General features: G+C 41.1%; 1 protein-coding gene across 1 annotated transcript in view; it reads left to right on the plus strand.

The window, feature by feature from the left end:
- The window catches only part of LOC114560991 (myb-like protein X), a gene marked incomplete at its 3' end in the record, with an annotated part of 36,000 nt that extends 9,976 nt beyond the window's left edge, over nucleotides 1-26,024 (plus strand). Inside the window, exons 4-5 of the mRNA XM_028586623.1 lie at nucleotides 20,361-21,386; nucleotides 25,057-26,024. Of these exons, the coding sequence (XP_028442424.1) occupies nucleotides 20,361-21,386; nucleotides 25,057-26,024 (1,994 nt within the window). The remainder of the gene's footprint in view (nucleotides 1-20,360; nucleotides 21,387-25,056) is intronic.
- Between the last annotated feature and the right edge of the window lie 1,445 nt (nucleotides 26,025-27,469).

Here is a 27,469-nt window from a genome sequence, read left to right on the forward strand (position 1 = left end):
AGAAAAAAATCAATGAATTCGACAACACACGTGCAGCATTTAGAAAAAAAAATTATGCTGATAGAAAAAAAACACAAAGAAATACAGAAATGCGCTGCAACTAGCACAGGAAAAACTGTTTCCATGGGACACTAAAAATTGCACACGCTTGTGTCATGTTTTCATGAAGTGATTGATTGTGGCTATTTGTCAGTGTTTCAGATTATATTAACAAGCACATGGCTAACGGTAGATTGACAGCAGATATATACAATAATATATAAAAATTGCATTTCCACTTCCGGTGATGCAAGCACCCGAGTAGCCACGTTTTGGCGGAGCTCTGGCACACTTATCCTGCAATATTGGCATTTTTTATTCTTGGTGGTGTTCAATCTCACGGAAAAGCAGAGTGGCTACTCCGGGTGATGTCCCTGGACAGATTCTTGAACAAACCTGCGGGTAAAATGCCTCCTAAACAACTTTTGAAGAAGAAAGATATACCTGTAGCCTCCTCCCAAGATGACGATGCTATGCTAGCGGCTAACACTAGCATGACACCTGATTCGGGTCTGACCAAAGCCCTTGAAACGATGACGGCGAATATTGGCACTATGATGGATGAAAAATTAGAAAAGATGCTGCACGATATCACCACAACTATTTCTCAGAGTTTGAAAGAAGTCACTGTGTCAGTGAGGCGGAACAGGGAATTTTAGTGGTGAAAAATGCATATGCTGATGCTGAGCAGCGTTTGCTAGTCTTGGAAAAAACAGCGAAGGAGCTGACAGAACGGCTTCAGGATTATGAGACTAGAGGTTGATGCAAAAACCTGAGGATTATTGGCCTGCAAGAGAAGCTGGAGGGGACAAACCCAACTAGGGTTTATGGAGTCCTGGATTCCCCAGCTCCTACATAGCCAGTTATATAGTAGTGAAGAGCCCCTGGAGGTGCAGGACTTGACTGATAGGAACAAAAAAGGGGCTAAATGGACCAATCACGAAGCAGGAGGTTTTAGAGACATTGCAGACCTTACAATCAGGGAAATCTCCAGGCCCAGATGGCCTTAGTAGTGAATTTTATGAAGATTTTAAATCAGAGCTTATGGGACCTTTTTTTGGAGATGCTAAACGAATCCTTTAATAAAGGCTCTTTACCTAGATCACTTACAAAGACTTTATCCCCATTGTTGCCTTATATGCGGATGATATATTGCTTTTATAACTAATCCAACAAAGCTGGATCAGCTCATTTATTTGGAACAGAAAGAAACCACGACTAAAAATGGCTAAGTTGCATATGTCTGTAGAGCAGGGAGGCTTAGCCGTCCCAAATATTAGGCTTTATCAGCTGGCTGTACAGCTTCAATACATAACTGAGTGGATTAATAATGACCCAGAATCTGTGTGGCTAGATCTGGAATCTGTGAATGCAGGTAATGGGCTCTCAAGTCTTTTATTTTCCTTGGACTCAAGGAAAACTAAGAATGTGGGGGACAATAACATTTTGATTACAACTTAGTTACTTACTTACTTACAAGTCTGCAAGCTTGGCAAGCAATAAGGAAGTTAGAGGGTCGTTCTAAAACATTGTCCTCGCTAGCTCCGATATATGGTAACGTGGATTTTGCCCCAGCTTGCTCAGACATGGGATTTAAGATGAGGGAGGAGAGGGTGATTTTAACTCTGGGACATTTATTTGATAAAGGAGTGATGCTTACATTCTCTCTCCCGAGAAACCACTTCTTCAGGTATCTGCAAATTCGCAACTTCATTCAGAAACAAAGCAGGTATGTCAGACTTCACAGATGGAACGTTTACTTCTTGGTAGAGGCAAGAAAGCAGTTCTCGGTCGTTGGTATGCTGAGCTCAACTCTGCTAGCAATATGAACTTAGAGTATCTTTGATGCAAATAGAATGTTGATCTCAATCTTACAATAGATGAATCATCATGGTTGGAAATATGGCGATTAGCTAGAGAGATCTCCATATGTAACAGAACCAGAGAGACTCAGTTTAGAATATTGCATCGCTTGCAGATCACACCACAGCTCAGACACAGGATGAACTCAAGTTTGTCTGAGAAGTGTTCCAAATGACAAGTAGAGGTGGGAAGCTATAGGCACTGTATGTGGACATGTATCCGCGTTGAGGAGTACTGGGATTAAATTGTTAGTAAACTGAATTTGATTTTTAATGTCCAGCTGGATGCTGATCCTCAGGTTCTGCTTCTTGGCTTGCTCAGTCCTCACATTAAAGGGTCTCATCAAAGAAGGCTGCTCAGTATTCTCACATTTTCTGCTTAAACTCAAAGGAGGAAATGTGGGAATTAGGTTAAACTGAAACAAGGAATGTGGTGTATCATTGTATGAAATGTATGATGAAAAGTGGCTAGCTATTTCGCCAAGCAAATACCAAGAAATAGGTTGCAGCAGTTCGTCTTTCAACAACACTTGCAAAATCTGCGATGGGGCTGAGCTGAGCTCTGCTTGAAGTTGAAGAGCTTCGGCGACTTTTTATAGTACAAAATCGCTGTCAATCAAAAGGAGATACAGTCCTTCGACAGACCCTCCAGTCGTCACGCAAAAGCCCAGCGTCCAAGCCAGCCCACTGCTCCATTGACCCCCAGAGACGCTGAGCTTCCGTGGGCGGGACATTATCGCAACATTTATCCAATGACCGTCTAGTTTCAAAGCACTGAAAAAAACTGCTCAAAGCTCAGACCATTGAAGTCAACGGACGCCAGGCTTCAACAGGGAAATGCACTGAGACCCTACAGGATTGTATGAGAAGGAAATCGAGTCAGCTAATTCTGAACCAACTCGTCTTCGAGATGAACGTATTCTATTGCATTTTAGTCAATAAAATGTTAACACAATAGTAGTACATATTTGACCATTCAATTTTAGGGGAAGCTGAGCTTCCCTTGCAGTCTTAACCTGTTAACATCCACCTCTTTTGCCTGATTTTCGCCTATTTCTCGTTCCCAAAGGGAAAAGCTTATAAAAGAAGAACTGCAAGGCCAAAATGCATGTATGAGGCTTCATTTGAAACCTAAATCCTTCTACTCTAGGGACATGTGCTTGATTAGCATGTGATTAAAACACAACATACACTACAGCAGTTCAAACATGGTTCAAAATAGTTATTTTGGTCCTGTCTAAAAAAACGTAATTTTTGAAATAAAATAAAGAAATACTTTGTGCCACACTATGCAGAACACAACACATACATTCTAGACCTTGTCAAGAAGACCTCTATAAAGTTTCAGAACTCTAGTCCAAACCTAATGGGAGCTAGGGAGTTTTCAGTATTTGGTATAACAAGTGTCACCGGTGAACCGAAACCTCTCCAAAACTTCTCCAAGTGACCAAATGTTGCTAAATGCTTTTACTCACTTCTATGCTACTAGAAAAAACATACAAAATACTTAAAATGACTTACAAAACCTTTTTACATTCATTCAAACGCTGTTGATCATATTTTTTTCTCATAAATCACATGTATGCGCATGCTGGCTCTGGGAGGCGGGGCTTAGGTCTGTTACCCATTCATTTGGACTGGTTCCCATTGATATTCCTATCATGCTATATACCGTTGGAAAGGGAATGTGATTGGCTACAACTGCCATGATTGACATGTTGATAGCCAATGACAGCTTTTTCTAAGATGGCTGCTCAGAGAGATGGCGCTTGGCGTATTGACGCCCACAGTGGGAGCGCTTGTTGGGCGTCCGGGGCTGTCCCGGGGTGAAAACTTAACAGAAAAAGGTGGGGATAATTTCAGTTTGTAGGCAGCAACCTGAGGAAAACAAAAATACCCAGCAACACGGTGCAGGGCAAGGAGAAATATATTATTTCAGACGGAACGAGATCGGCTAATGAAGTTAGCAGACAGTTAGCGGACAATTAGCATGGGTTCTACAGGACAATATTCATAACCTGGATTAATTCTTGTGAAAAAACCTTGTTATCCTTTTGATCTGTGGACACTTACGGACTAGAGGAATATAAATAAGCCAGGAATGGAAGAGGATTGAGCGTTTACTACAGCGTACAGGTAGGGAAGCATCATAATTTTTTTTTTTTTTTTTTCAAATAGCATAAGCACTAAGATCATGAATAATGCTTTGGTGCTTATGATTTCAGTAAAATGAACTGAATGATTCAATTGCAGAGAATTTTACCAATCAAACGATATACAGCATGTCCATATTGACAAACGTTTTGAACTTTTGTGGTTAAATACTATTATGTAACACATCAGAACATGTCTGTTAACCCCCACCGGCCCTAACAGGTTAAAGAAATCGCCACTGTTAGATCCCATGTCTTCCCAGTTATACTTTCATAGTTTATTAAGGTAGGGAGACGATTTTCTCTGAGTGTATTGTACTATGTATATCACATAACAGGTAGTCGGAGATTAGTTTTTTTGTGGCCATGTTGTTTTGTTGTTTGTTTGTCTGTGTTTATATCAGAAAATGTAATACAAATATTATAAAAAAATATATATTAAAAAAGAATTGTGTTTCCAATTAAAATAAAAGATATTTCTTCCGGATAGTTAACTTCCATAACTTCACAAGCCACAAACCATGACAACAACTGTGTGCATCATGTTTTAGTGTCTGGAAAAAAACAACACGAGTTCCTTAGGTAACGTAGCAGCTGTATGTAGACATATCTCAGTTAAATTATTGTAATTCACTGTATTCAGGGACAAAAAGCCATCTTACACTTTCATGGTTGCTTGAATTTAAGAAAACTAAAAAAAACAAAATCATATCAGCCCTGTCTTCACTGGTGACCAGCGAGTTTTAGAATTGATTTTAAGATTTTCCTAATTAGCTGTAAAGCACTTCATGGATTAATTTGATGCTCACCGATGAGCAAGAGTGCAACCTCAGATCATCAGGCAGGGCTCTGCTGGCTGATCCTACTGTAAGTCCTGGATCAGGACTAAAGGGACCCTTGTTTACAGTCTGTACCCCTCAGATCTTGAACTCCTTTACTGAAGAAGGCTGAAGAATCAGTGTCATCTTTTAAATTACTTATGGAAAAATAAAAACTGGCAAATGACACAGTTGGATATCCAATTCTACTGCTTGTAGAATTCTTCAAAACCAAATTGTACCCCAAAATGACTTACAGAAGACTCCTGAACCACTTAATATGCAACTCCACTGTATAGCCTACTATCTATTGACTTAGTGTAGGCTACGTCTACATCAGAAGAAGACATAGGCGCCGATACCGTGGGTGCTCCGGAGTTTGAGCACCCACGGAAAATACCGAGCACCCATGTGTGCCAGACTGCCAGTAGGCTACATTCATTTAAAATTAAACATTGCAATTGGTGCTAAGTGGAGCGTCTGTCATAATGTGATTGGTTATGTCGCTGCCAGTCCCCTGCTCCATATCCTATCCACCAATCACAGCCTCTCTTGGAGGAAAACGGTGCCTCCATCCCCCCCACAGTGTGTGCATGTGCGTCAGGTAATCAGTGAGAATTAAATGGACAGATTTGTTATTTGTTATTAAAAAAGCAAAGCTAATGATGCAAGTGCATCGACGACATCCACCATAAGTGCAGAGAGTTCTTAATTTCCCACGAAGCTGATCGCAGTTGATACCCTAGAATCGGTTACTGCGCGCTGGATACAGAGCACCGCAAGTGGCCGGTCGTGGTGTTGCGTCAGGTGGGCAGTAGTTGGTGGTCAGTTAAACTTCTCATCTCCAATCCTATCTGTATTTGTGAGAAGTGGCGCTGTCCTGAGTTGAAACTTTACGGCTTTATTATCGAGTTAACAGTGTGTTTGTATCGGCCTCTGTCCGTTTCATAAGGTTCTGAAATGCAAACATTTTTTGACTTTTTTTTTTTTTTTTTTTTTTTTTTTTTTAAAGGGCATGCGCCCGTGAGCACCCACGGAGGAAAACATAAATCGGCGCCTATGGAGGAAGACATTGTGCTTCTATATTTCCCTGACAGAAAACATTGCAGAATCAGAATGTAAATCACAAAATATCACAATTAAAATGTGGAGTAATCAGACATTAGCGTCATTGGCTCATGGCAGTGCGCTACCCACCCGGCCTGTTATGAGAGCTAAACAGCTCATATCTGCAATCATCAACCACCAGAACCGGACTGTGTGTGTGAGTGTGCGCGCACAGAGATAGAGAGAGAGAGATAGAGAGAGAGAGAGCGAGACAGAGGTCTCTTGTCGGATCATTAAGGAATTTAACATTTCAGCTGAGGTGTTCATTTCCATACAGGTTTAGTGGCTTGACGGTGAAGTAGGGGATTTGATTTGCGGGTGCAGTCTGATTAAATCTGATGTAGGCTATCTGTCTGGTTCAGCTCTGAGATTGTCTTGCATTGCACAGCACTCTGAAGGAATAATCTCTGAGATTAGGCTATGTTATGTTCTGCCAACTCACAGCAATTTAATACAATAGCAGTAAAAGAGTCAAAGGGCTGATGTGCAGGTTACCTTCCCCCCCAAACACAGACACACAGATACGTCTCGCTTTATAAGATAGATAGCCTGCCTATAGGCCTAAGTGACATCACGCTCTGTCTGCACTTGTTGTAGCTGGTTGTGCTTTGCATGTGTCTCTGCTATGCAGTGAGCAGAGGGGGAGTGGCCAGCGGCTAGAGCGGCAAAAGCCAATGTGTGCTTCTTTTACCTATATATTTAACGATATCTTTTGCGTTTCTTATCCAAACAAAGTCAAAGTTGGCACTGCACTTACGCGTGCCCATAGCAAGACACCTGTCAATTTGAAATTCTTCGGACTAACGGTTCGAGAGATATGCGCTTAACACCCAGACAGACAGACAGACAGACGTTCCTGAAATTATAGATAGTGTTGGAAAAGCCCATCACTATCAACCAACAAGTCCTCCAAAACCAGACTGATCTCATGAAGTGGCGTATGTATGAGACGCCATTTGGTATGCCATTATTGGCGTGTTATCAAGACGCATACTTACTTTTTAGTGTTTTTATCAATGCCGTTTGGCCTCCATTGACTTACATTACCTTGCGATTGGGTGTGAATTTACGTCGTAGCGATTAGTATAAAAAGACAAAAATCCGCGTAGGGAGGTTGGTCGGGGGGGTGGAGGATGGGTCAAACACAGGACTTTCACCCAGGAGACCAGGGATCATGTCCTGCGTGTTTCGTTTCCTAAACTCAATCGTCGCTTTCTGCCTTTACGTTTTTTCTTTTTTTCAACTGTCGCTTCTTTTACTTAAGCCAACTCCGTTTTTCTTTTCCTAAACTCAACCGTAGCTTTCTAATCGCGATAACACGTCATATACATACGCGGATATCTGAGAAAAAGTATAGATGACACGCCACTTAGCTTAAGAAAGTTGGCGTGTATGTTTACACAAAGTCATGATGCCACGTTGACCAAAACATGCAACAATACTGGCCGTTTGGCCCTCCCCCTAATCCGACCCACAGGGGTGTTTTCTGTCCTCATATCTAAACCAGAAAAAGTAACGGTGGCAGTTTTAAACTTGTTAGTGTTTTCAAAACGGTCACAGTTTGGTTTGGTTTAGGCAACAAAACCACTTAGTTGTGTTTCGAAAATATATAGTTTTGGTACCCAGGTAGCTCAGTTGGTAGAGCGGGCGCCCATATATAGAGGAAAAACTTGCTGTTTACTGTGATATTCCAAACGGGACATGAATGGTGGTCCCCTGAGTTTGTTCGACCTATCCATGTCCACTCGTGCCCACCCTTATTGGTGCTATTATTCCTGCTTTGCTCCTGTCATAACTACATGTACATATAATACAGCCAATACAGGGCCCTGCCTCACAATAAACCAAAACAATTTATCGTAGTTGCTGCGTGACCTATGAGGGATGTATATCAGGGGAGAAGTCTATTTGTGAAAACTTACAAATACTTAAAGTGTAACTTCTAATTTTATATTCTTCATCATTTCAAACAGAAGCTATTCTACGAAATGATGAAGAACTGAGGATTGTGATGGTGGGGAAGACTGGAATTGGGAAGAGTGCCACAGGAAACACCATTCTTGGGCATAACTGCTTTGAATCAAAGTTCAGCGCCACGTCTATGACTGATATGTGCTCTAAGCGCAATGCTGAAGTGGATGGACAAAAGGTTGCTGTTATTGACACCCCAGGTCTCTTTGACACCAGGTGGGCCCAGGATAAAACACATAAAGACATAGGCCAGTGCATCTCCTTTTCTTCTCCTGGACCCCATGTCTTCCTGGTTGTCATCGCGCTGGGCAGATTCACAGAAGAGGAAAAGCAGACGGTGGAGAAGATCAGAGAAATATTTGGCCAGGATGCAGACAAATACAGCATGGTTCTCTTTACTCATGGTGACCTTCTTAAAAACACCACTATTGAGGAGTTCATGAAGGACAGCCCAGACCTGCAGGAACTTGTGGCCAGGTGCAATGGTCAGTACCATGTCTTTAATAATGATCTGGAGAATCACTCGCAGGTCACTGAGCTGCTTAAGAAGATCAGAACCATAGTCCAGAAGAACGGAGGAAGCCACTACACCAATGAAATGTTCCAAGAGGCAGAAAGGGCAATCAAAGAGGAGAAAGAACGCATCCTGAAAGAGAAAGAGGAGCAAATACGCAAAGAGAAAGAAGAACTGGAGAGGAAACTACGAGATGAATATGAAGAAAAAATCAAAAACATTACAGAGAAATTACAGGCTGAAATTGAGGAAGAGAGAAGAGAGAGAAAAAGGGTAGAACATGATGTTCTTGATTTGAAGAGGGAAATGAAGGAGATGGAGATGGAGATGGCGATGGAGATGCTAAAGATAGATTTGGACAAGAGAAAGCTGGATATAGAGAAGGAGTGGCTAGAGAAAAAAGAGGTGGAGAGGAAAGAGTGTGAGACAAGAAGGGAGGAGGAAAGGAAGGAGATGGAAAAGAGAAAGGAGGAGAGGAAAGAGTGGGAGACAAGAAGGGAGGAGGAAAGGAAGGAGATGGAAAAGAGAAAAGAGGAGGAGAGGAAAGAGTGGGAGACAAGAAGGGAGGAGGAAAGGAAGGAGATGGAAAAGAGAAAAGAGGAGGAGAAGCAGCAGAAGATGTTTCAAGAATTAAAGGAAGAGCATGTAAGAGTTCTGAAAGAGCATTTTAAACAGTTGGAGGAAAAGTTTGAGAAAGAGGCCAGAGAGAAAGCAGAAAAGAAAGGCTGGTGTAAGATTTCCTAACAAGACAGGGAGTGTAAATTGTAAACTCTGTTTTGAACCGTGGTTGATCTAGACTAGCATTCCCCTGATTGTCTAATGTTATCTACTGATGTAAAGAGCTACAGAATAATATACTGTATGGAAAAATAATTCAGCTATAAGAAGGATGGAAAACGTTAAACGGTGTGGGCTGTTCTAGTGTTAAAAATACAAGCTTTTATATCAGTATTACTAAAAATGCAATTACATTTGGTTCACATTTAATCACAAAGGCTGAACATTTGAATATGATTTAACTAAACTGTACAGTAACTGAAACAACTTCATACTCATCCAGGCTCATCTTTCTTTCTCTGACTTGATAGTACAGTCATAAATGGATGTGTTTTTAATGTATGAAGCCATATAAAGATGTGTAGAACCAGGAAGGAATTGGTATTTATGTGTGGGCGTTTGTGGTTACTTATTTAGGACCTGAAAATCAGCTGAACTTTCTCCAAAAGTGCATCTGGTCGATATGCCAGTTGTTGGCATATATTTACAACATTATTAGTCCCTTTCCGACCAGAGGGATTTTTGCAGTTCCTAGAACATAACGTTGCTAGAACCCTTTTTGTCTCCTGTTCAGACTGGACCAATTTGGGGATTATTAAGTTCCTCTGACCACAGTTCCTGTAACTCTTTCAGCTCCTACTTCAGGACAGGGTCTTTCCCTGCTCCACATCTTTCTAATATTGTATTAACTTCACTGTTTAGCATGCCTTCTGCTTCTGTAAACATGTCTTAGGTTTATCTTTGTACTCTAAAGTTTGCTGTGTTGACTTTTACTTTGATATAAATAAAATATTTAATAGAAAAGTGGCTTACTACAGTTGTTTGTACATGCACACACATTAAAAAAGAGCAGCAGCAGGTTAAATGGCTGTGGTATCATAACAAAATACTGTGGTGGTCAGATGGCTGTGTTATACCAACAAAAGGACTTTTGTGTTCACACAGCCATCTAATCACACCTGTTGACATTCTCTGTGTAATCATTACATTATTACAAAAGGTCTACACTGGCATTCAGACAACTTTAGCCGCTTTCCGACCAGGTAGTTACAGGAACATAGTTATAGGAAAAGTCCAATTCTAAGCAGTTCTACTAACTACTCTCCCCCAAAACCGGTTTTTCAATTTGCATTCACACTGGCTACGTGGCCATAGAGACTATAGGAGGGTAAGGGAGTGATGCAAGCAAAAAAAGTATGAACTACATACTAAATCTAATAGCATATTTGTCATAATTTAAACAAGTCTTCCAAAGAGAAACTGGTATCTCTCTCTCCCCCACCTCTGCCTGCTGCGCTGTGGATGTGTGTGTGTATGTGTGTATGTGTGTGTGTGTGTGTGTATATGTGTGTGTGTGAGACGGCTGTACAGCGAGGTTGTCAAGGGCATTGTGGAGTTTAACTCCGAAAAGACAGTTAACCACAGGGTCCTGTTAATCTCATGATGGACATGTGTTGTGATATTTAAACAAACGAACCGTCAACGGCCAAATAAAAGGCTCTTATTTACGAGAGCGGTCTGAGAGACCTCCGGTTTACAGCGGGGTCTCTGAGCTGGATATGCCCGAGCGACTTCATGGAGCTTCTTACCTGCGAAAACTTTGAAGCAAATTGTCAATTTGGCATCAATTTTCACAAGACTGCCGATATTCGAAATGTTAACAGTTCATTTCTCGCCAAAAACGTTGTCAGAAGTGAATTTAGGGATGAATAAGATGGCGAAAATTGTTAAAATTGTCCCGTTGTTCTGTCTGTACCGGAAGCCCAACCCTCGTTGACCTAGGTCCCTATGCTGGAAAGGAAACAGCGAAAAGACCCTGCCCTGAAGTAGGAGCTGAAAGAGTTACAGGAACTGCAGCCAGAGGAACTTAAAAATCCCCAAATAGGTCCAGTCTGAACACGAGAAAAAAAAAAGACTTCTAGGAATTTTATGTTCTAAGAACTGCAAAAATCCCTCCGTTCGGAAAGCAGCTTTTGTCTTACCCCTCCTACCAGTCCCTATGGCCACTTGGACTGCTCAATAACTACATTCCTGTAACTACTTGGTCGGAAAGAGGTTATTGATGCCTAAGTCCAAGTTGCATAAATGTTTTTCAAAGCATCAGTGGTGTCCTTGTGTGCAAACACACTTTAAATAGATAACTAAGAAAGTGAACTGTAAATGTTCCAAAAAGATCAATGGATTTCTTTGCACTACTTTGACCATCTTTTAGTATAATGTGAAGAAGCACTGTAAGAAATGTTTGATTATAGGGTTAACACATATATTTTATTGCTTTGTTTAGTATATTTGTGTGGATAACTCTAGAATATGTGTTGCTTCCTGATTTTTTCAATCGTATATAGCCCAGTCAGACACAGTCAAACCTATTTCAGAGGATATGACAGTCCATTTTCATGGTACATTCATTTTGTAATCAGCCCAGGTCTACGTCTGTCCATGTGCATCCCAAAATGTCTCACCAACACGCCTATTAAATGCATACAGGTGTTTTCAAACTTGTTACTCAAAGGTCTAGATCTGATATTTAGTCAATAACAGAGGTCCAGAATGACTGGCAATAACAAAATATTTAATTAACTAACTTATAACGTTTAAGCAACATACATTCAAGTTGAGTACTCGGTTGTTCTGGTCAATCTTTGTACCAATAAGGGTACCCAGCTGTACCTTTTTCCAGGAGGGATAAGAAAACACTTCACTTTATAGGTGTATTCATGACACAATGACCCTCATTTATCAACCTAACGTAGAAACCAGCGCAGATATGAGCGCAGAAATCCTCTTACGACAGGCTTCACGTGGGATTCATGAAACGCTCGTATCACACCAATAAGAATGGTCGTACATTGATAAATGCAGCGGCTGGAAATGATCGTCATTTAAATATCACGCCCCAATATATTCTGGGTTTTGAGGCCTCGCCCCTACAATTTACATCATGGCAAGACGTAATCTGGCTGAGAAGCGGCACTTTTCCTGTCTCCTGACAGCAGATGGCTGGAAAAACAAGCCAAAATAACTCGGTCAATAGCAGAAATAAATCGTTCACTTGTGGCCATTAACGACACCTTAACAGAGAAACGAAAACCTGAAGAATAAATAAAAATGTTGTGCATCGTCATTTTTCCCCCCCAGTTGGGTCTGTGCTGGACACTGCTCTCTGGGCATCGGGTCATCTGGCTCCAGAACCCCACAGGCTAAAACAATGTTGCAGACTTTTTCTGGCGTGTATAGTAGGACCCCCGATGCAAGACAGCTATCTGCCCTTAATCAATCCGATGGGGTGCTCCACCTTGGCCCGTGCGCGTACGTGTGCACTGTTGTACCGGCGAATAGAGATCTTTTAAAAGAGCCAGATCTGCCATTGCTGATAAGTGATCAACTGATGACTTCTTCTTCTCCTGTTAAACTAATTATATGCTGCACCGCAAGTCCACACTGACTCCAAAACATGCGTCCACAAGTTCAGACCAGACGTGAGATTTTATCGCAGCCTACGCTCACGTTCAAATTGATAAATGCCGAGCTTGGCGTAGGAATTGCCGTACGCCTGTTTTTGGTCATACGCACTTTTCATAATTGAGGGACCCAGCCCATAGACATGCCATTCGGTCCAGATGCGGACCTTGGTCTGGACTTTAAGAAGCCTTGCATTAGTCTGATGTACTGGGCGGCAGCAAAGTCACAGGCTTAAAGTGTAACTCTCGCCAAAATGCAACCTAGGGTCTTTTTGTGAGTGTACCTGAGTCAAACTTTCATTTAAAAGCATATTTTGGACGGAATCGCCACTTTTAAGATTTAACGTATTTTCGTTTTTCGGTCAAATGTCCTTTTGAATGGGAATGCTAGGAGCACTTTTATGCTAGCCTCAAAATCGCTATTTTTAAACCACTAAGAAGGCTCGACACAACATGAGACTTTGCTTGAAGTATCACCAGGGGCTCTACACCTTAACGAAAGCATTGACAACAACAACGCTGCTGCACATGAGGAGAGAGCACAGAGCGCAGGGCGGGCTGCTTCTCACCACAGAACAGAAGAGAGAGGAGACTGGACAATACTGGTGACTTTTTTTTTTTTTTTACAGAAAGTCGCTCTCTTTTCTGCAGAAAGTCGCCAGATTTGTCGCCGCCACACACACAAACACACACACACACACACACAATGACTCGACACACACACCAGCACACAAGTATTAACATCAGACCACTTACGTAGGCTACGGTGAAAGCTTCCTGTCGAAAGTATAGTGCTGATATCAAACTTAGGTTTGATATCAATATAGGTCTTACTGAAGGCATTTAATGGTCAAAATATTATTAATAAATATTTGAATAGATTCAAATATTAATAAACAAACAAACTTCGAATATGATTTTTGGGCAAAAGTCAAAGCCGTAACCCAGAGTTTACTAAAAAGAAAGGTTTTGAGCAACTCACGTTAGCAGTCCGCCATTTTCCCAGTCAAAAATGGGCGATCTCCGAATGCGATTGAACGGACTCCATAAGAGGAAATTCCTATATGAGGCTCCTTTTTCAACTACAAGGTCAATATGTGTTTTGCTAACGACAAAACAACGAATTATCCATGCATTTATATGGAACTAAGCTTTTGGAGCTTTCCATCTTTAATCTCCTCCCTCGACTATTTTTGACTGGCTCAATAGACGGCGACCGGAAGAACAACAGCTACAGTGAGTTGCTCAAAACTTTTTTTTTTTTGTAAACTCTGGGTACACAAACAATGTTCTCATTGCTGAGTTCATGTGTAGAGCCCCTGGTGATGCTTGGAGCAAAGTTTCATCTTGTATCAAGCCTTCTTAGTGTTTTAAAAATAGCTATTTTGAGGCTAGCATTAAAGTGCCCCTAGCAATCCCATTCAAGGCCATTTGACCCAAAAAAGAAAATACAGTAAATCTTAAAAGTGGCGATTCCATCCTAAATGGTCAGTGTAACGCTTATCAGTTCAATTTTCTAAGCACAAAACGGATATTTGGAAAAACAGAAAATGGGTTCCAATATCCAATTTTTCATTTTTTTCCGCCTTGACAAATTAAAAAATTGGATCTTTAACCTGTTTTTAAAGGGGATCCGAGGATCAGAAAATTTAGAAAATTACAAAATTGCGTCTGGGCTCCAATTATTCAATACTGCAATGGTATTCTCTCCCTCATTCCACCTAGCTACGGCCCGCCCCCCACTTGAAACCATCAGTTGCAAACACCTCTGACCCCAAAGTCTATCAGTTTTTAATTTTGGTCTATATGGAGTTAATGACCTGCATATTCCGCAAAGCTGAGGAAGAGAATACCATTGCAGTATTGAATAATTGGAGCTCAGACGCAATTTTGTAATTTTCGCAATTTCTGATCCTCGGAATAAAAAACAGAAAATTGGAAAAACAGGTTAAAGATTCAATTTTTTAATTCGTCAAGGTGGGAAAAAAAAGAAAAAATTGGATATTTGAACCCATTTTTCTGTTTTTCCAAATGTCCGTTTGTGCTTAGAAAATTGAACTGATATGCTACACTGACCCTAAATATACTTTTTAAACTAAAGTTTGACTCAGGTACATTCACAAAAAGACCCTAGATTGCATTTTGGTGAGAGTTATGCTTTAAAACCCTAAATGCTGCTATTCTGCGTAACTTATCAAATTTAGCTTAGTACTGCTCTGCAAAGGCAAAAGGAAGTAACTTAGTTGTTGGTCGAAAATGAGTTCATGATATTTTTGGGTCATTCAAGACATTCTTTATCATGCGGATGAGGATCTTGAGTCTATTTTGTTTTTTGAGAAAATAATGGGTCATCTTAACAGTGCCTTCCAAAAGCCCCGAGAAAACAAAGGCAGAACAAGGTAGATGGCTATAAGTAATTGTAAATCATCAAAATATATGCCATAATCCTCAGATTTTATAAAGCTGGTACTACACACACACACACACACACACACACACACACACACACACACACACACACACACACACACACACACGTGTTACTATAACTAGTGCAGTGCCCATTGAAAATGTGCCTGTTTGAATTGCCGATTACTTGGCTTGTGGTGTTGCTGCTTGTAGAATTCATCAAAGCCAAATTGTAGCCCACCCCAAAATTACTTACAGAAAGACCCCAAACCACTTCAAATGCAACTCCCCTGCATACCCTACTACTAACTTACAGATTTACCTGACAGAGAACGTTGCAGATTCAGAATGTAAATCACAAAATATCACAATGAAAATGTGGAGTAATCAGACATTAGCGTCATGGACTCATGCCAGTGCGCTACCCACCAGCTCGTTATGAGAGCTAAACAGCACATATCTGCGATCATCAACCACCAGAACCTGTGTGTGTGTGTGTGTGTGTGTGTGTGTGTGTGTGTGTGTGTGTGTGTGTGTGAGAGAGAGACGGTGTAGTACGTGAAATATCCGAGTGAGTCACGACCATAGACTGTATATAAGAATGGACCACCAGATCCCGTGTCTCTGGACGGAGACCAGTAAAGTATATTAGAAGTCACTTTTCCGGTGATCTCTTGCTTTACTGAGCAGCCTCCAACTGAGCTTGAAGACGTAGCTGTGACGTGAGCAACGTGTCTGAAAGTGTGAAGTCTTCTGGTAGCTGTGCCGAGAGAAATCTCAATCATTCCCAATCTCACAGAGACGGAGAGTGTAGGTATATGTAAGGAGATAACATAGACACAGGCTAATTACTGATCACTAACATGCTAGTTAACATTAGTAATTAAACCTAAACAGCTAATGGAAGTCCAAACTGCCTGTGAGCTTCTCCTGTACTATACGGTAATTCCTCTACTGTGTGACAGTAGGTCTCGTGGTTATGACCCAATCGTTAGCCTATTGTTACTGCCTCTTGCCTTAGTGTGACGTGTCACATTTTTCAGACCATACAAAGGCAGAGTACAGTTACTTCAAAATAGAGGTCAGAAGTCAAAAAGTCAAATTTGAGCTCAAGATTTTTCATGTAGATAAATATAATTACTAAAACATGTAATTGCCAGATTTCCTGTGTCCTACCTATACTGCCCTGCAAAGGCAAAAGACCTTAACTCGATAGTGTGAAACTGAGAAAAAAGTTCCTGTTTTGTCCAGACAAAAGTAGTCTTAATTTGACAACTAGTTGCTATAATGAAGAAATGTTTGTATGCAAAAAAATCTTAAGCTCAAAATTGACCTTTGACCCTTGTTTGGCAGTTACTGTACTCTGCCTTTGTATCATGTGCCAAAAACAAGGAGTCATGCAAAGGCAAAAGGCAGTAACTGACATATAATCAATATTTGCTTACTGTTCACCATACTTACATCCATTATAAGAACACCTAACCAAGGTCTAGTCATCATGGTATTTGTTTTAAATGATATAGAAGACCTTTGGTTGTTCCTATTTAGTGCTATAATGATCAGGATAGTGTGGAAACACTAACACAGTTGAACATTATGACAGATAACTTTGCAGTACAGTATACAGTATGAATAAATACAAGAAATATTTTCTCAATAAAGACAATTGAATTATAATTTAATACAAAGGTATATTTATTGTTTAACAATAAATATATTATGTTTAACACTTTTGCTAGGCAATGTATCCGTTTCATATTCTCATTAGGGGCTGAGCCCCCCTAAAGGTCTGATCCTAGAACAGCCCCTGGTTAAGGGTTAAGGGCCACCAAACTGCGCAAGATGCACAGTCAACAAACTCGACTTGGATTACTTCTTTTTAATTCTGAGATAACATTTAGGTTAGCCTACTTTTTTTTACGGATGTTAGCGATAACTAGCTTAGTGCTTTTATGTATTTGACATGAACATCTGCAAGGAGGAAATATGGCTCAAACACGTATGGATTGTTGTGGATACAGCAGATGACGTGCATTGCTATGGATTATATCTTCCATGGATTATATCGGATTGCATGGGAAGGTAGGATGCCTGTGTATTTAATAATTGGTTTTCGGCGTCTGATGTGAGGCTTCGCCAAGTGAGGAGATGTGTCAGCATCAACGTTAGAGCTACGTGGCACAGATTAAAGTTAGCTAGCTCCAGGCTGTCACTGACAGATCATTTTAAAGATGTGTCGTGTGTATGTCACGTGGTTTGGTGACAATTAAAAGCGGCAAACTTTGACAGTATGACGAGGCCAGAGTACAGTAACATCACTGCGGTACAGTAACATCTCTCTTGATGCCTGGCTAAACTAAGTCAGAACACCTGAACTCAACTTCAGCGTGCCAGAACAAAGGCAAAGAGTCCTAACAGCTGTTATGGTGTTCTGCTGTGGTTTCTCGTGTGGTTTTGGATGTTACGGTTGTCATAGCCCTTTATTTTCTCGTTAAAACAATCAAATTGACTCATGAAATTTATTCACATGAAAAAGGAGGTCTGAAATACCCTAAAAGTGACATTAACTCAATTTTGCCCAAATATGATGTTACGGCGTTTTGCCTTTGTAGGGCAGTATAATTCACAAGTAATTTTTCTGTTCCTCACTCAGGAGTGAAGGTCTTTTGCCTTTGTAGGGCAGAGTAGTGCCATCATAGTGGGCAGTTAAATTGTCTCTTCATCTATTAGGCTAAGGCTGGAACACACCAGCCCCTGCTACCGGGTGCGGGGCTCTCCGTGTCCCGCTGGAGCTCCGACTGCGGGTCGAGGTCGGCAGCGAAGCTTTCTGGCGATAACAGCGACGTTGCTCCGCAGGCCGATCCCCACTGGTGACGGTCCGTCTGCGGCTGCAGGACCTGGAGCTCACCGCCAGAGTTTCAGTTTAACTGTTAAAAAGTGTTTAGATAATTAAAAGGTATTTATTTAGAAACAGGCTGGTTGGTTGGTTAGCTAACGCTAGCTTGCTATTCCACCAAGCTTCCATGCTACATAGCTAAATAAGCCGGACAGAGTTGTCCCTCATCTGGCGATAGAAACTCTGCTTTCCCCGTCCTGTTGGCTCAGAGCTCCACAGCCCTAGTCCACAGGTACTAATTAGTTTTGCACCAAATGTATCGCAACAAGTGTTGCAAAAGTCGAGGCGCAGATTCACCACTTTGTGATGCGAGAGAGCACATATGTGAAGTTGCAGTGAGAGATTCGAGAGGTTGTAATCACTGAGTTGTGGTTGTGAAAAAAAAAGTACATAAGTAAATGTTGCATTAGAAGTCTGCAGTTGTCATTGTGTTCATGCAAATATCAATCTACACATTTGTGAATATTTTTTCTGCAACTTCACATTCAGAATACAGGTGTGAATATTTTCTACAAGTGCAAATTTCAATTTACAAGTTCAGATTTTTTTTACATGCTGTCGTGTTATCTTTCTTTTTGTGACTTCAAATTCAGATCACGTGTGTGAATATTTTTTACAAGTGCAAATTTTAACATACAAGTTCACATTTTTTGTTCTGCAAGTTCTCACATAGTATTCTACAAGCTCTCACGTTTTGCACCATATTTACCTTCATAGGTGTCAAACTAAACATTTGACAAATGTAGTGTTGTTTCAGAATAATCTTCCATTTTATCAAAGCATTTGAGAAGAATTTTTAAATTCAGAACATGGCACCAAATGTGGTGCTATTTTGATAATCTATCTGAACAAACTCATGAATCCATACTCACACACGGAACAGCAACATCACTCACTAATGACACCACCGTGAAAGACTGAGTTTGTTCACATGCACACCAATATTCCTCTATTATTCTGAATATGATATGTGTCATGTAAACAACATATTCTGTTTGGATATTCAGAATAAGGCCTTTTTCCAAATATAGCATTTTCCGACTAAAGGAACACGCCGACTTATTGGGAATTTATCTTATTCACCGTAACCCCCAGAGTTAGACTAGTCCATACATACCCTTCTCATCTCCGTGCGTGTTGTAACGCTGTCTGACGCCGCCGGCGGCATCAGGCCAGCACAGAACATGCAGGTGAATGGTTCCAGTAATCCTACTGCTCCAAATTGTGACAAAAGTGACAAAGTAACACCAACATGTTCCTATTTACATGTTGTTATTTATAGAGTCACAGTGTGTTCAAAAAACAACGTAACATGAGACACAGCCATCTTCTAACAGTAAACAAACCGGGAACTATATTCTCAGACAGGTTGCTGCAAAGCAAATCACTCCGCCCAAGTACTATATTCTTAGGCGGAATATAGTACTTGGGCGGAATGATTTGCTGGCGTTATTTTGTCACTTATTGGCAGCAGTAGGATTACTGGAACCATTCACCTGCAGGTTCTGTGCTGGCCTGATGCCGCTGGAGCCGTCAGACAGCATTACAGCACGCAGGGAGATGAGAAGGGTATGTATGGACCTAACTCTGGGGGTTACGGTGAATAAGATAAAGTCCCAATAAGTCGGCGTGTTCCTTTAAGACGTGGGATATTGTGGTATTATTCAGATTTTAGAGACATTCTTTGGACATTTATACAGCGTATTCGGAATACTGTATGCGTCTCAATCTGGGTTTTTACCGCAGTTTACGGCCTCTTGCCTGTTTACGGCTTACAGTCAGCTCTGTGCGTTGCTATGGTTACTGTGCACAAACCAACCAGCCAAAAGGAAAGAATAAAAGGGTCGCTGTGTTCACACAGTCCAACAAGTCCGCCACTGCTGGTAAACTTTGAAAAGATCGTATTTTGCACGGTTACACGTAAACAGGAATATTCACTTCGCCGTGTAAAGAGCTTAGTCAAAATATCGTCTTTTTCGAAATTAGGGCAAAAACCTGAATATTATGTGCATGTAGTGTTATATGCAATGCTTCTAAACTGCTGAATTGGGGCAAAATTTAAGGGTTCATTTCGACACCCTTAGCCCTTTATGTTTGATTTAAATGTTACTCAATAGTATTGCAATCACTCATAGGACTTATAACTAATAAAAACCTTTGTACAACTGCATCGAGAAATAAGAAAATATATGAGAACATTTTACATAAAACTGCAAATAGTTTTCTCTTTCTCAAAGAATCTGGAGTTGCACTTTCTTCCTTAATGTCAAATATGCCTATTTCTGATGTTACTGTATTGATTAATATGAAATCATATAAATTCTTATTTAGTATTCTTCATCCTTTCAAACAGAAGCTATTCTACGAAATGATGAGGAGCTGAGGATTGTGATGGTGGGGAAGACTGGAATTGGGAAGAGTGCCACAGGAAACACCATACTTGGGCGTAACTGCTTTCAATCAAAGTTCAGCGCCAAGTCTATGACTGATGAGTGCTCTAAGGGCAATGCTGAAGTGGATGGACAAAAGGTTGTTGTTATTGACACCCCAGGTCTCTTTGACACCAGGTGGGCCCAGGATAAAACACATAAAGACATAATCCAGTGCATCTCCTATTCTTCTCCTGGACCCCATGTCTTCCTGGTTGTCGTCAGGCTGGGCAGATTCACAGAAGAGGAAAAGCAGTCAGTGCAAAAGATCCAAGAAATATTTGGCCAGGATGCAGACAAATACAGCATGGTTCTCTTTACTCATGGTGACCTTCTTAAAAACACCACTATTGAGGAGTTCATGAAGGGCAGCCGGGACCTGCAGGAACTTGTGGCCAGGTGCAATGGTCAGTACCATGTCTTTAATAATGATCTGGAGAATCACTCGCAGGTCACCGAGCTGCTTAAGAAGATCAGAACCATAGTCCAGAAGAACGGAGGAAGCCACTACACCAATGAAATGTACCAAGAGGCAGAAAGGATAATCATAGAGGAGAAACAACGCATCCTGAAAGAAAAAGAGGAGCAAAAAGGCAAAGAGAGAAAAGAACTGGATATGAAACTAAAAGCAGAATATGAAGAAAAGCTTCGCAATGCAATGGAGAAAATCTGGGCTGAAAGGGAGAAAGAAGAAAATAGTAAAGTAGATATGGAGAGAACAACAGAGTTGAAAAGAGGCAAGGAAATAAATGAGGGTACAAAGGGGAGGGAGGACAAGGAAAAGAAAGGGAAGGAGAGTAAGACAGAAGAGAAAATAAAGAGGGAGAAGGAACAGAAGGAGAAGGAAATAAATGGAAAGAAAGACAAAGAGTTGAAGAAAGAACAGGAGAAGATGTTAGAGGAACACAACAAGCTGGAGGAAAAAAATCAAACTTTGGCCAGACAAGAAGGTGAGAAAATGTCAGTAATTTTCAGCCTGGTTTTCGAACTTGCCCAAATAGTTTACATTTCACTGATACAGGATAATTCTGGCGCAAAACGAATCTAGGGGTTAATAACAGATGTGTACCAACTCTGACGTTCTCTGGGACATGCTAATCAAATGTGTTTGTACCTTGAAACAAGCTAGCGCGGGCCGCTGATTAGCTTACAACGCTCGTATTGGGGGCACAGGGAAAGTAAAAACAGATCGCTATTTATACCACCAAAAAGGCTCAAAATAGCACCACACTTCAATGGTAGCATAATGAGGGTCCCTACATGTAAACCGAAGCACTGAGAACTTTGTAAGTGTACAGACAGTTTATTACAAAGATAGATATAAAGACGCTCGCGTTCATTTTTACATTTGGCCGCCGTCTTGAAAGCCAGTCATGACTTACAGCTGGCGATGCAAACTACAATCAAAAGCAATTTGCTCAATATATGTGAAATAATCGCACAGATGTAAAAACATAAATTGTCTTGTGTAGCTACTTACTCGGTGGATAACTGTCCATCTGGTCCCTCCGGTCTGGGTCGCCGTCTCCAATTTATTTTTGGGACGTGGAAAAAAAGTGTCAAGTACAGCCCTCTATCAGAGAGGGGAAATCTTCAGACTGTACAAAATAGTACTGCTTGTCGTGGGTGTCGCGACACAACAGGTTCCACTCCGTGCAACACAGACACTCCAGTTCGGTGGCCATAGCTTCACAATGTCAGCAGGTACACCACCAGTTTCCCAAAGTACGACGCTGTGTTGCTGCATTGACTACCGGTAGCTTTCTCTCTCTCATAGCCCTATCACGGAGCTCCCGCAGCTCTTCGTTCAATAAATTGTCTGTACGATTACAAAGTTCTCAATGCTTCGGTTTACATTTAGGGACCCTCATTATGCTACCATAGAGAGCCGAAGTCACGCCCTTCTACTTCCGGTCCATGGGACCTTAATTCGGAAAAAATATGAACGAGAGTCAACGGAGAGATAATAATAATTTTTTGATCAGGTTTGAATTGAGCCATGGATTACACATCTGATATTCGTTAATTTAAAACATTCTTTTTCAACCGAAGAAAGTCTCAGTTTGTTGTTAACTGTTGAAGTATAAGACTGTGAAAATACTTAATTAGAAAGACTTCACACTTCAAAGTCGCATGGATAACGTCTCGCTGAAGCTACGATGTCTGTGTGTATCGTACCGGGGATGTAACGTTACTCTAATGATCAGAGGATCTCGCTTGTTCTTTTTCTTCTCTGCTGAAAACACTTGACTGGATAAAACACAGCAGGTGAGATAACGTTACATATGTTGTGGAACAGAGGTAAGCTAGCTAGCTAGCAAGCAAGTTGAGCATCAAGCTAGGTGAGGTAAATTGTGTGAGATGAGAGATGTAGTATTCAGTAATATTTTTCTTTGTAATTATGTATGGTTTGCAAAAATGGGAACTGCTGCGTCCGTTTAGATGAGAGAAGTGTATGCGCGTTGGGCACACGCTACATTATGGCCAAGCATGCTCCCCTAAAATAGCATCTGAATAACGCGCTACTGACTTTAGACTAGCACCACTGACTTTACACTAGGACCACTGACTTTAGACTAGCACCACTGACTTTAGACTAGGACCACTGACTTTAGACTAGCACCACTGACTTTAGACTAGGACCACTGACTTTAGACTAGGACCACTGACTTTAGACTAGCACTACTGGCTTTAGACTAGCACCACTGACTTTAGACTAGCACCACTGACTTTAGACTAGCTCCACTGACTTTAGACTAGCACCACTGACTTTAGACTAGCACCACTGACTTTAGACTAGCTCCACTGACTTTAGACTAGCACCACTGACTTTAGACTAGCACCACTGACTTTAGACTAGCACCACTGACTTTAGACTAGCACTACTGCCTTTAGACTAGCACCACTGACTTTAGACTAGCACCACTGACTTTAGACTAGCACCACTGACTTTAGACTAGCTCCACTGACTTTAGACTAGCACCACTGACTTTAGACTAGCACCACTGGCTTTAGACTAGCACCACTGACTTTAGACTAGCTCCACTGACTTTAGACTAGCACCACTGACTTTAGACTAGCACCACTGACTTTAGACTAGCACCACTGACTTTAGACTAGCTCCACTGACTTTAGACTAGCACCACTGACTTTAGACTAGCACTACTGCCTTTAGACTAGCACCACTGACTTTAGACTAGCACCACTGACTTTAGACTAGCACCACTGACTTTAGACTAGCATTAGTCTTGCACTTGTTTTCTGAAACTGCAAAATAGCACCAGGGAACGTTTGCGCCGTAACACGCCTCCTCTTTTCGCTGATGACCTACATGTGTATTTTTGACTTTTTTTCACCACGTCTGAAAGAAGACATGTTATTAAAGACAAATAGCCCAAAATCTCAAAATTGACCAGTGAAAAAAAACCGATATTTTTACCTGCCGTGTCTCGCCTTAAGGTCCCATGAGGTCAACCGGAAGGGGCGTGACTTCGGTTCTCTATTGAAGTGTGGTGATATTTTGAGCCTTTTTAGTGGTATAAATAGCGATTTGTTTTCACTTCCCCTGTGTACTTTTATGTACTGTCTATAGAAAAAAAACGAGCCGAATCGGTGCTAGCAACATGGGGCTAATACAGCTAATGCCGAGAGCTCCCACTCAGCTAAAATGGTAGTTATGGGGGCATAAGATAAAGAGTGTCTTTGTGCCTCTTAACAGACACAAAATGCAATTAAAATGTCTGTGCAACATAGCTCCGTGTTGCTAGCACCGATTTGGCTCGTTTTTTTTCTATAGACAGTACTCACATAGGGATAACAATCAAGATTAACGTAAAAATTGCCCGGAGTTCTTCTATAATTTAAAGAGTGATCCAAGTGAGTCACAACTCAAACAGGTTTAGTGCTCAGTCAGTGTGCATGCAGTGTGAGGGGGAGTGGCTAGAGTGGGAAAAGCCAATGTGTACGATATCTTTTGCATTTGTAATCCAAACAACGTCAAATATGCGCATAACACCCACACAGACAGACAGACAGACGTTCCTGCAATTTATAGATAGATAGATGCAGCGTATTTGTTTGGCTGCATTTACTTTTAGGACTAAAGGGGACCTGGTTTACAGTCTGTACCCCTCAGATCTTGAACTCCTTTGCTGAAGAAGGCTGAAGAATCAGTGTCATCTTTTAAATTACTTCGCCCCTCCCCCCTAATCCGACCCACAGGAGTGTTTTCTGTCCTCATATCTAAACCAGAAAAGGTAACGGTGGCTGTTTTAAACATGTTAACATTGTTAATGTTAAAGTTAAGTTTGAAAAAACTTGCTGTTTACTGTGATCTCCAAACGGGACATGAACAGTGCTCACCTGCGTTTGTTTGACCTATCCACGTCCACTCCTTCCCACCCTTTGCTCCCGTCATAACTACATGTACATACATACAATACATATACTACAGCCAATACAGGGCCCTGCCTCACAATAAACAAAGAACATGTATCGTAATTGCTGCCTGACATATGAGGGTTGTATTTCGGGGGAGAAAAGTCTCCCATTGACACTGACAAAACTTACAAATGCTTAAATGGTAACTTCTAATTTTATCTTCTTCATCCTTTCAAACAGAAGCTATTCTACCAAATGATGAGGAGCTGAGGATTGTGATGGTGGGGAAGACTGGAATTGGGAAGAGTGCCACAGGAAACACCATTCTTGGGCGTAACTGCTTTGGATCAAAGTTCAGCGCCACGTCTATGACTGATATGTGCTCTAAGGGCAATGCTGAAGTGGATGGACAACAGGTTGCTGTTATTGACACTCCAAGTCTCTTTGACACCAGGTGGGCCCAGGATAAAACACATAAAGACATAGGCCAGTGCATCTCCTTTTCTTCTCCTGGACCCCATGTCTTCCTGGTTGTCATCGCGCTGGGCAGATTCACAGAAGAGGAAAAGCAGACAGTGGAGAAGATCAGAGAAATGTTTGGCCAGGATGCAGACAAATACAGCATGGTCCTCTTTACTCATGGTGACCTTCTTAAAAACACCACTATTGAGGAGTTCATGAAGGGGAGCCCAGACCTACAGGAACTTGTGACCAGGTGCAATGGTCAGTACCATGTCTTTAATAATGATCTGGAGAATCACTCGCAGGTCACTGAGCTGCTTAAGAAGATCAGAACCATAGTCCAGAAGAACGGAGGAAGCCACTACACCAATGAAATGTACCAAGAGGCAGAAAGGGCAATCAAAGAGGAGAAAGAACGCAACCTGAAAGAGAAAGAGGAGCAAATACGCAAAGAGAAAGAAGAACTGGAGAGGAAACTACGAGATGAATATGAAGAAAAAATCAAAAACATTACAGAGAAATTACAGGCTGAAATTGAGGAAGAGAGAAGAGAGAGAAAAAGGGTAGAACATGATGTTCTTGATTTGAAGAGGGAAATGAAGGAGATGGAGATGGAGATGGCGATGGAGATGCTAAAGATAGATTTGGACAAGAGAAAGCTGGATATAGAGAAGGAGTGGCTAGAGAAAAAAGAGGTGGAGAGGAAAGAGTGTGAGACAAGAAGGGAGGAGGAAAGGAAGGAGATGGAAAAGAGAAAGGAGGAGAGGAAAGAGTGGGAGACAAGAAGGGAGGAGGAAAGGAAGGAGATGGAAAAGAGAAAGGAGGAGGAGAGGAAAGAGTGGGAGACAAGAAGGGAGGAGGAAAGGAAGGAGATGGAAAAGAGAAAGGAGGAGGAGAGGAAAGAGTGGGAGACAAGAAGGGAGGAGGAAAGGAAGGAGATGGAAAATAGAAAAGAGGATGAGAAGCAGCAGAAGATGATTCAAGAATTAAAGGAAGAGCATGTAAGAGTTCTGAAAGAGCATTTTAAACAGTTGGAGGAAAAGTTTGAGAAAGAGGCCAGAGAGAAAGCAGAAAAGAAAGGCTGGTTTAAGATTTCCTAACAAGACAGGGAGTGTAAATTGTAAACTCTGTTTTGAACCGTGGTTGATCTAGACTAGCATTCCCCTGATTGTCTAATGTTATCTACTGATGTAAAGAGCTGCAGAATAATATACTGTATGGAAAAATAATTCAGCAATAAGAAGGATGGAAAACGTTAAACGGTGTGGGCTGTTCTAGTGTTAAAAATACAAGCTTTTATATCAGTATTACTAAAAATGCAATTACATTTGGTTCACAATTAATCACAAAGGCTGAACATTTGAATATGATTTAACTAAACTGTACAGTAACTGAAACAACTTCATACTCATCCAGGCTCATCTTTCTTTCTCTGACTTGATAGTACAGTCATAAATGGATGTGTTTTTAATGTATGAAGCCATATAAAGATGTGTAGCACCAGGAAGGAATTGGTATTTATGTGTGGGCGTTTGTGGTTACTTATTTAGGACCTGAAAATCAGCTGAACTTTCTCCAAAAGTGCATCTGGTCGATATGCCAGTTGTTGGCATATATTTACAACATTATTAGTCCCTTTCTGACCAGAGGGATGTTTGTAGTTCCTAGAACCCTTTTTGTCTCCTGTTCAGACTGGACCAATTTGGGGATTATTAAGTTCCTCTGACCACAGTTCCTGTAACTCTTTCAGCTCCTACTTCAGGACAGGGTCTTTCCCTGCTCCACAGCTTTCTAATATTGTATTAACTTCACTGTTTAGCATGCCTTCTGCTTCTGTAAACATGTCTTAGGTTTATCTTTGTACTCTAAAGTTTGCTGTATTGACTTTTACTTTGATATAAATAAAATATTTAATAGAAAAGTGGCTTACTACAGTTGTTTGTACATGCACACACACAAAAAAAAAAAGAGCAGCAGCAGGTTAAATGGCTGTGGTATCATAACAAAATACTGTGGTGGTCAGATGGCTGTGTTATACCAACAAAAGGACTTTTGTGTTCACACAGCCATCTAATCACACCTGTTGACATTCTCTGTGTAATCATTACATTATTACAAAAGGTCTACACTGGCATTCAGACAACTTTAGCCGCTTTCCGACCAGGTAGTTACAGGAACATAGTTATAGGAA

This window comes from Perca flavescens, chromosome 9 (genome assembly GCF_004354835.1).
Source record: "Perca flavescens isolate YP-PL-M2 chromosome 9, PFLA_1.0, whole genome shotgun sequence".
Classification (NCBI taxonomy): Eukaryota; Metazoa; Chordata; class Actinopteri; order Perciformes; family Percidae; genus Perca; species Perca flavescens.